At 34.8% G+C, this 11061-nt stretch overlaps 1 protein-coding gene across 2 annotated transcripts; it reads right to left on the bottom strand.

Moving 5' to 3' along the window:
- Nucleotides 1–1585: 1585 nt before the first annotated feature.
- LOC7487190 (flocculation protein FLO11) lies at nt 1586–4556 on the bottom strand. 2 transcript variants are annotated; one of them, XM_024590965.2, is made up of 3 exons: nt 3830–4519; nt 2128–2304; nt 1586–1974 (listed from the first exon to the last, which is right to left on the bottom strand). In XM_024590965.2, the coding sequence occupies exons 1-3, from the start codon at nt 4073–4075 to the stop codon at nt 1828–1830; spliced, it is 570 nt and encodes a 189-aa protein (XP_024446733.1). In that variant the 5' UTR covers nt 4076–4519; the 3' UTR covers nt 1586–1827. The 2 variants fall into 2 exon arrangements, with proteins under 2 accessions (XP_024446733.1, XP_002325343.3); XM_002325307.4 differs by having other exon boundaries at nt 1586–2304; nt 3830–4556.
- Between the last annotated feature and the right edge of the window lie 6505 nt (nt 4557–11061).

An 11061-nucleotide genomic window follows, 5' to 3' on the forward strand; every position in this document is an offset into this window, starting at 1 on the left:
GTTTTCCAATGGCAAATAATTGATCTGCTAAGAACTTGGTTTCAGCTAGATACGAAGCACAAGTCAAAGAACCTTGTTGGAGATTTTGTAGCTGATGTTTCAAGTGGGAGATGTGGGATTTTGATTGAGAAGCAAAGCGAGCAGCACGAGACTGCCATGCTAAAAATGAAGAGTCCAAACCATAAAGGGAAGCCACTAGTGCAGGAGAAATAGAGGAGATGATCCAACTTAGTAAAAGTTGGTCACGACTCTGCCAATTGGTGTGGGCAGGATTTACGAACTTATTTTTGGCAGCATTATCACCAACAAACATAGCAGGGCAGAGGTTAGAACTATCAATAAAGCCAAGCAGATTATGACTCTTGAGAATAGGTATAAATTGTGCAGTCCACGCAAGATAATTTGTCTCATCAAGTTTGATAGAGACAAGTTGCGTTGGATTGGAGAAAATAAACTGGGATAAAGAGGAGAAACCAGACTCAACCATGTTTTAGAAAAAGCATAAGCAGGATCTTTAAAGCATAAGCTAGATTTGCTCTAATATCATGAAAGACAAACAAAAGAGAAGATGGTTTTGGCAAAAAGTACACAAACTATGTGTATCATTATCATTGTATAGATGTTATAGTTGTAGTGATAAACAATAACCATAACTTTCAGAATAACCACAATAGAGTTTAAGTTTAAACCTAACAAAGTAAAGTTTGAAAATTAATTATCCTGGTTTGTAAGGAGCATAGAATTGATATCCTTTACATGCAAGTCCATCTTCTATCGAGAAGCCTCTAAACTGCTTATAGTCATGGGTTTATTGTAATGTGCATAATTATTAAACATGCTTGAGATGACATATTAACATGGAAAACTTAGAATCTGACCCAAGTTTTTTTAATTAAATAATGATTAAACTAGTTAATTTATCATCATCAGGTTTTTAGTAATTCAATTAATCAATTTCACTAAATTTAAATTCAATCAGAACTATATATATATAATAATTGACTTAATAACCTCCGCGCAAATCCAAACTTTTTTTTTACTTTTCATATCCTAGATCACGTTTGACAACTATAGTTGACATAACTCATGTGACCGTTTAGGATCAAAGAATTTACATAAATCTAATGCTTGACTGCTCTAGCTCTTTGCTGCGATTTTAAGAACTCCATGGACCCATTATCTCGTAAAAACGGGCTAAGGTGAAAATACAATAGCAACAGATGGGCTTTGCCTTTAACCATTTTTTTCTCTTCAAAAAGGGTTAAAAGTTTTTGTATTTCCAGCATAGTTGTAAAGCTTCCTGTGCCTCTTTTTTTTTTTTTTAATTGTTTTTCGTGTATTTATAAGTACAGGGGGTGCTGATCCTGAACTTGTTTAAGCACAAGCAAGCAGATCAACATCGAGTCTTTAATGAGAAATTATGTAAAGATTAGATGTGTTTATCTAACCATTTTCTACATACAATGTTTTAATTTAATCTTGAAACTAAAATTTTGATGATGGATTATTTTAAAATGAGCCATATCTTGTGGAACTCTCCTTGTGAGTAGAAAGCCAGAAAATGCAAGAAAAAAACTAAAAAATGTGCATAAAACAATCTATGTTGATATATAATCTAACAAATTAATAAATCAATCCTTCCTCATGGAGATATAAAGATGTCAAACAAGCTGAAATGAAAAGAAAAATCGATGTGTGAGAAAACAAGAGAAACAGACTCACAAAAGCAGCAGCGAAAGTACCATGGCAACCACCACATCACAGCCTTTACCCTGAAGTGTCAAGATCTATAGCTAAAATCACACTTTTGACATTACTTCCAAGACCTCAAGGAGTCTCTTCAGGTTTTTTCTCCCCTACTGTTTCAGTAGTTTTAGTCTCAGTCTCCACAGGTTTTTTCTCCCCTAATGTTTCAGTAGTTTTGGGCTCTGCTGCTGCTGCTGCGACTTCACTTGTTACTTTTTCTGTCTCTACCTTTACAGGAGCATTTACATCTTTTGGTTCAATTACCACTACAGGTTCTTCCTTCACTGTTGATGATTCTTCTTCAGGCACTTCTGGCTCAGTAGGTTTTTTAGTTTCTGAAGTTTCTGGTTTGACTTCACTTGTTACTTTCTCTGTCTCTACCTTTACAGGAGCATTTACATCTTTTGGTTCAATTACCACTACAGGTTCTTCCTTCACTGTTGATGGTTCTTCTTTAGGCACTTCTGGCTCAGTAGGTTTTTTAGTTTCTGAAGTTTCTGGTTTCTCTTGTTCTGCTGGTGCCTTGTCACTTTCTTTTGGCTCCTTCCCTTTTTCATTCTGCATAGAATGCAATTTTAACCATAAGATATCGCAGAATATTCAAAATCTAACTAATGTGTTCATTTTACCAATGGCATTGTAGCTTATGGCAGCCCTGCAAAGCAAGAGAAGTGAGGGCTCAGGCTTGAGCCCCCTGTCCATGTCCCCCTCTTAGGGTGCAGTACTAGTTATATACAAGCAATGGAGACTCTATAGGTTCCAACGGGACACCATAAATAATTCTCTACTTCTGGGGCTGGTTGTGTCAGAATCATAGTTGTTAACCTTAGAAAGAGTTAGGCCGAAGAATAACCTATCCAGTTGGCTGTGTGAACAAGGCGATGCAAATGTAATTGTGTGTATGGACTAGCATTGCATAAAAATAAAGTGCAGGGAACATAATAGCTAAGAGGCTGAAAGATACGTTCCAAAATCAACGAAGAACGACACCCCACAATCTGACACAATTTAATCGAATTGGTAGGAAACAAATGATCAGAATAAATGATCAGAATAATCCAAGCCCCAACAACCAGTACAGCTAGATACAAGTCTTCTATGGATGTCAAGTACATTCAGCCATAAACCATCAATTTTGCCACGCTTTATGGCGCCCACCATCGACTAGGGCCATACATATCCAGCCTATGTTGCTCAATAGTTGCTTTCCATTACTGTCAAGATTTAACATTCCTACCTAGATCCTTCATCATCATAAGAGTTTGTAGATATACTTTTCTATCCCTCAATATTTTTATATCACCTTTCTCACATCAAAACTAAGTTATCTAAGTATGCAAACTCCGTTTTTTAATATATATTCGGTACTGTTAATGCATGTAATTTTTACAAATACTTTTCATTTTAAAATATATTAAAATAATTTGTTTTAGTTTTTTTTATTATGCATATCAAAATCATCAAAAAAAAATACTAAAACAAATATAAATTTAATATTTTTTAAAGGAAAACATGTTTTAAAAAATAGAAGCTACTACAGTCTCAAACAAGTAGTTATTTCTTTATCTAATTATGAGATCGCATTAAAATAATAATATACTAATACCTTCTCACTATTAATATATAAAACTAATGTGGGCAGCAATTAAAAAAAAATTATCTCATTCGAGGGTACGAAAATGAAATCACAGAAAATATTGAGGAAAATCATGGAAGAACCAAACAAAAAATGGGTCCTTGATAAGAGTTAATTTGTTTGTATGTCATCAAATGAATATGCAAAATAACAAAGTTAAAGATACCTTACCCCAACTTTCCTGTTCATGGAAACTAAAGCTTTTAACTTTATTGCTTATAATATCCCAACAAATAAAATAAACCTAATACAAATAGCTGCATATACTTGAGTTTTTCGTAGAGAAAGTGGTCTCAAGGGAAAAGTTTTACTTGAGCTTTAAACTTTATTGCTCAAGAATGTCTTAAAATAAAATAAAATAAAATCTTTCATTTATGGTTGCACAAAAAATAAAAATAAAAATGTATGGAAAATCTTGATATAAGAAATAAAATAAAAAATAAATACCTCCTTGAACAAATTACTTAGAGATCGTCTCTTGTTGTCATCAACAATCTCAGTCTCCTCCACCTTATCACCGCCAGCATCACCAATATCTTTCTCAAAAACGACTTTCTTTTCCTCTTCATCCACAGCGACAACCTTATCTTCAACCTGAACATCACCACCTGTTGCCACCACAACTTCCTCCTTGGCAGGCTCAGGAGTCTCACCCTCCTTCAACACCTCAGGCTTGGTGGCACAGGCTCCCATATTATCCTTCCTTCTCTCCCTTTAACGAGTAACTATTATCCTTTCTTTTGGTGTACGTTAAAGAAAGTTAAAAGAAAGATTCAAGAATTGTAGACAGACAAAGAGAGGAAAGAAAATATGGGAAACTTAAATATAAATTAAAGAAGATGAAGGAGAAACGTGGGATGCTATTTTTTTGGCTCCGGCATCCACTCTGTGATGGAGGGAAGCGTGTGTGTATATATATAGACAGAGAAGAAAGAGGAAGAAAAGAAAAGAAAGACGGAGAGACAAGAAAAACTGGTTTGAAAATTAAGGGTTTTCAATGTTTTTTTGGAAGCTTGGTTTTTGTGAAATATTTTTTAAGAATTTTCTTAATTTGGAATTACGGTAGAACAGGTGTCCCAGGCTGTGAGAGGGAGAGGGGGGGTGTTTCTGAGAAGAGTGAGGGAAGGGAAGGAGAGGGAGGGAGAGAAGGAAGGAAAATGGATGGTTTTTTCTGTTTAAGCGGGGAATTTGAGGGGTTCATAATTCATTTATTGTATTTATTTTAAATTTAATTACTCATTTATTTTTTTGTGTTTTGTGTGGGTGTGGGTGTGTGTTTAGTATTGTAAAAGATTTTGTGGTTATAATTTAAAAAAATAAATTAAAAAAACATTTTTAGTTGTAGTTTTAAAAAATAGGTTTAAAAAAATGTGTTTTGTTAAAATTATTATGAAATTAATTTTTGCATGTAAAATAAATGAAAAACATGTTATTTTAATTTTTATATATCAAAATTTAAAATATAATTATGTATGGAATTCAATGTAAAAAAAAAACTATTGGATTAATGAAAAGTTTTTTTTTAATTGGATAAAAATCTGAAGTTATCAGTATAACACATTATAAAAGCTGTGATATTAGCTTTTAAAGTATTAATAAACACTTAAAAGCAACAATCATGGTTAAAAGCTAAAGCCACATTAGTGATTCCCAAACAAACACTCAAGTTTTTGTGCTTTTGTGTGATGTTGTGTGGATGTTTTTCATTGATTTAATTTTCTAGTAATTTATAGAAAGAAAATGGGACAATTGAGTTGGCTATGGTAATAATGTAGGTCCCAATTACAGGTTGGCTCGATGACTCTTGATTTCACATAATAAAACCTACATTTAAATTAGGGTTTCTTTTTGGGTTTTTGATAGTTTAAATATAAGATTTATTAGAAATAAAAAAAAAGTATTTAAAATAATATATGCGGGTGTATTAATTGTTTTTGAGATATATTTAATGATGATCAAATCTAATAAATATTTGAGTCGTGATTTATATTTAGAAATTTCAAAAGCAAAGAGAAAAAAAAAAGATAGAAAATTATGTTTATAGTCTAGCAAAAAAGAAAAATCAAGAGAAAAGTAGGGAAATTTAAGAGAAAAAAAAATGAAAGATGCAAATAGAAAGAATGTAAAGATATAAAATTTGATTGTGCTTTTATTTGGAAGGTAATTACAGCAAGAAAAAAAAGTCAAAATTAGTTGAATTTTATTTTTATATAAATTGATAAATCAATTTTTTTTTGTGTATAGGTTTTGAAGAAAAAAAAAACCTCTTGCTAGTTAGTAGTTATGATCCCATCAGCACAACTTTAATAATTTTGGTGCTTCAAATTCAGAACCCTATTGAAGTGCCAAAACTAGCATATCTTAATTAAAATTCTTATTTTAGTAGTAAGAGGAGGGCACATTCTTGCATCCATTCATTTTCATGGAGGCCGAGCTAGAGACGTGGAGAATCTAGAGAAAGCCAGAATCTGGGCGAAGTTGTTTTGTTTTTGGACGGCCAGATCGATTGGGTCTGTATATTTATATTACATCTGATGAAGCTTAGCGGGTCAATTTGGGATTTAGGAGGTGTTTTAAAATATGATAAATATATTAAAATAATATATTTTTTATTTTTTTAAAATTATTTTTGATATAAACACATCAAATTAATCTAAAAACACCAAAAAATATTAATTTAAAATAAAGAAAAAAAAGTTAATTTTTTTAAAGCGTTTTTAAAATACAAAAACAAACAAGCTCCTGATCATATCTTAAATTAAACTAAATAGAAATTAACTTGGTTAAATCTAATAAATCAACTCATAACCTGATTAATTCGATCAAAATTTAACATGATTTAAAAATATATATATAAAAAGCATATGAGCCGAATATTTAACCCCGTGGAGTTTAATAACTTAACATATGAATATACAGCTGGTATCAAAGATTCTACTAGTTTGAGAAAAAAAAAATAAAAGGAAAAGAAAAGCAAAGAGCATTATTTCATGCACTAAGGCAGAGAGATATAGAGAGAGGTAGGGCAGTTGTGTGGTACCCATGTAGTTTCATCGTGTTGGCCATTAGAGAAAACTATTCTATCATCAAGGACAAGAAGTGTTTTGCAAGGTTTGAGTTCATTTTAATTATTAATTCTCTCTTGAGACTATCCTTCCTTGCAATCACATCTTGTATCTATGTACTGTGGGGCCATCACGATTATTTAAAAAAGGGAAAATTAATCTGTAGTAATAGCAGAAAGCTAATTTTAAGCTCATGGATGGGTTGATGTTTCCACTTCACCTCTTGACATGACCACACTTGAATTTGCTTGGCAGTAATGTTAAATACGTCATTTATTCTTGGAGTACGTCTATTCTATTCCTGTGATTTAAAATTGTTTTTTAAAAAATTATTTTTTTATTTTAAATTAATATTTTTTTTATTTTCAAATCTTTTTTATAAGATAAAAGCTCTTATTTGAATAATGTTTTCTTATTTGTCATTCATGAATTACAAGGTGTTTAAATAAATTACAAAATAACAAATTTTAACTAAGTATCCAATACATCATCTAATTTGAATTCAAAAATAGATTACATGCCTAACTAATAGATTTTGCAGATAAGAGATTTGTTGCAGATGTTTTAAACTTTGAATCTTCAGTTGAACTGGTCATGTTGATTTGTTCTTCCACATGCCCCCACAATCGAAGGGGTAAAAGAGTGGACCCTGAGATTGTCACGTAGAAGTTTAAAACGCTGAGAAGACAAAGGCTTTGTAAGAGCATCTGCATATTGATCTCTGGTAGAGATGAGCCGAACATTTAATTGACCATTGAGAACTTGATCAAGGACATAATGAAAATCTATTTCAATATGTTTTGTACGTGCATGGAAGAGAGGATTACTTGTGAGATAAGTGGCTCCAATGTTGTCACACCAAAGAATGGGAGGGTGTATAGTCGAGACATGAAGATCTGAAAGCAGAGTTTTGAGCCACTGAATTTTCGCAGCTGCATTTGCTAAAGCCTTATACTCCGCTTCGGTGCTGCTACGGGCAACAGTTGGTTGCTGCTTACAACTCCATGAAATTAAGGTTTTGCCAAGATAGACACAGTAAGCACCAATTGATCTTCTATCATCCTGATCTGATGCCCAATCTGCATCACTAAAAGTCTGAAGTTGAAGAAGATGATCAGGTTGAATTAAAAGAGCATGGGAGATAGTTTCTTTTAAGTATCGCAAGATTCTTTTAACTGCCACCCAATGAGGTTCTTTCGGGTCATGCATATATTTACTAACTTTATGAATAGCAAATGCAAGCTCTGGCCTGGTGAAAGAAAGATATTGGAAGTCCTCCCACAATACTTCTATACAAATATGGATAATGAAAGGGGGCACCATCTGATCTGTTCAAGATTTGGGACGTGGACATAGGTGTAACAGAAGATCTGGATTTGTCCATCTTGCTGCGAAGAAGAAGATCAAGTATGTAGCGGCGTTGAGACAAATAAAGGCCTTCATCACTTCTAATAGCTTCTACGTCAAGAAAGAAACTGAGTTCACCTAATTTTTTTATTCGAAAGTCAAACTTGCAATAGGCTTATCACATGATTAATGAAATTGAGATCAGCACCTGCTAATATAATGTCATCGACATATATGAGAAAATAAAGAAGAATAGAACCATGTTGATAAACATAAAAGGAAGTGATCAGCTTGACTTCCTTTAAAACCAATGGCCTGCAATTTGTTAGTTAAGCGAGAGAACCACGCCCGTGGTGCTTGACGAAGACCATATATAGATTTATGAAGTTTACACACATGTTGTGGGTATTGAGGATGAAGAAAACCGGGAGGTTGAGCCATATAAACATCCTCATGCAAAAAACCATGTAAAAAGGCATTTTGGACATCTATTTGACAAAGATGCCAACCACGGGATATAGCAACTGATAAAACCATGCAGACTGTTATAGGTTTTACAACAGGACTGAAGGTTTCCAAAAAATCAACACCCTCTTGTTGATGAAAACCTTTAGCGACGAGGCGAGCTTTGAAACGTTCAATACCGCCATCAGCTTTCCTTTTAATACGGTACACCCACTTGGAACCAATAATATTAGCAATAGGAGGAGAAGGAATTAAAGTTCAAGTACCATTTCGCAGTAAAGCATCGAACTCCTTGTTCATAGCATCTCTCCAATTGGGATGTTTAATGGCCTCAGAATAACATGTTGGTTCAGGTTCATTGTTGGTGACAGTGGCCATAAGAGCTTTTGGGAGAGGGTACCTGATATGGGATTCTGAAGGTAGTTTGGGTTTGTGGGTATTATTTTTGTTGCGGGTAGTCATAGGGTGGGTATTTTGAGGTTGAGATGGAGGAACAGAAACTAAAGAGGGAGGGGGTCTGTCATCTGCATGTTGATTTTGAGTGGGATCGCGAACAAAGGTCGCTGTAGTAACATCAAAATCAAATTGAGGCTCTGTTGGTGTTGCTATATTCTGTGGAAGTGGTGCTGCAGTTTGAAAATTAGAACCTGTAAAAAAAATGGAGCGAGCATATGATAACTGGAGATTAGAAGGAAGAATGACAAGAGTTTCATGAATGGAAGGAACAATAGTTTGTGGTGGTTCATAGGGAAAGAGAGACTCATCAAAAACAACATGACAGGAAACATATATTTTACAAGTGGAGAAATCTAAGCATTTATACCCCCGATGACCACTGCTATAGCCGATGAAGATACACGTTTTGGGTCGAAAATCCATTTTATGTTTATTATACGGACGCAAGTAGGGCCAGCAAGCACATCCAAAAATTCATAAAAAATTGAAATCCGGTTTAGAATTATTGACCATTTCATAAGGTGATTTGTGCTGTAAAATCGGAGTAGGTAAACGATTAATGATATAAACAGCAGTTAAAAAGGCATCTTCCCAAAAAATATTTGGTAAATGAGAGTGAGCAAGTAAGGCAAGGCATCCCCAAGGGGCGTGGCGTGATGGCAAAGGGCTTGAGATCTGCACAGCAGGTCTCGAGTTCGAGTTAGAGCGTGCACCTCTTGTAAGAGCCTAGGACAGCCGGGGTTTTACTCACTCACCTAGGCCCACAAAATGCGCTTTCCGGGGGGTGGGGTTTCCTCGAATCAAAAAAAAAGTAAGGCAAAGCCAACCTCCACAATTTGGCGATGACGTCTTTCAATGGCACCAGCTTGTTGATGCGTATAAGGGCATGTTACTCGATGAGTAATTCCTTGAGTTTGTAAAAAATGATTTAAGATGCGATATTCACCACCCCAGTCAGTTTGGATGGCTTTAATTTTAGTATTAAATTGACATTCGACTGCAGCTTGAAATTTTTGAAAAATTTGTAATGCATCAGATTTGAGTTTTAATGGGAAGAGCCATAAAAATTTGGTCGAATCATCAAAAAAAACTTATGTAATAACGTGCACATGTAGTTGATAAGATGGGTGCTGGCCCCCAAACATCCGAATATAATAATTCTAATGGTTTCGAAACAGAGATATGTGAATTAGAAAAAGGCAAAGCATGGCTTTTGGCCATTTGACAGTGAGAGCAAATAGAACTTTTATTACTGGTAATGGGAAAGGAAATAGCTTTATTAATAACTGGGAAGGAAGCATGGCCAAGGCGCCGATGCCACAAAGTGGCAGAGATTTGAATACTAGAAAGAGCTTGCGGCTGAAGACGAGCAAGCGACACTGAAAAATTGTAAAGACCGTTACAAAGTGGTCCCCAATGCAGGACATTCCCCAAATAGTCCTTCACAAGAAAAAAAAAGGCATGAAACTCAAAGAAAACGTTATTATCTTGACAGAAATAGTGGACTGAAAGAAGATTTTTTTTAATTCAGGAACTAGTAGTATTTGGTTTAGAACAAACAATTTGGATGGGGAAGATAAAGTGGAAGTACCACTTTGAGTAATTTTCAAACCTGCACCATTTGCCACTTGAATATGATCATAACCATCATAGTCCTCATTTTGAAGATGAATGTTGTTCAGATCATTTGTGAGATGATGTGTGGCTCCTGTATCGAGATGCCACTCATGAGCAGCATGGTGATGTCGGGCAGCAAGAAAAGCATGAGGTGGACGTTGTTGGGATTGATCCTGGTAAGAGAGATCAAAACGATGATAGCATTTAAGTGCATGATGACCCGGTTTGAGGCATACCTGACAAATAAGAGAGTTATATGCTCTTTGATCACGAGTGGTTGAACAGTCACCTCGACCTTTGCCACGATAGCTACTACCACGACCTCGGTTAGAGGATGGATAGATGTTACCAGGGCGAGATTGAAAAAGAGGAGGTTGTCTGGTGGCCATATTCATAGATGCAGCAACCTGAATGGTGTCATGATGTTGATTGATCCTTGACTCAGCAATAAGAAGCAGGGAATAAAGCTCCTTCAATGTGACAGCATCAGAACGAGAGGTAATGGTAGAGACCAATGAGTCATACTCCTGACCAAGGCCAGCAAGAATATAAGTAAGAATTTCATCAGACTTGAGAGGTTGTCCAGCAAGCGCAAGTTCATCAGCCATGCGTTTGATGGAAAGAAAATAATCCTTAGCAGTCATGGCTCCTTTACGTGCAGTGGCAAGCTGAGTACAAAGTTGAACAGCTTTAGCACGTGAAATGGAAGAGAAATTTCGTTGAAGAGCA

This window comes from Populus trichocarpa, chromosome 19, assembly GCF_000002775.5.
Source record: "Populus trichocarpa isolate Nisqually-1 chromosome 19, P.trichocarpa_v4.1, whole genome shotgun sequence".
Taxonomy (NCBI): domain Eukaryota; kingdom Viridiplantae; phylum Streptophyta; class Magnoliopsida; order Malpighiales; family Salicaceae; genus Populus; species Populus trichocarpa.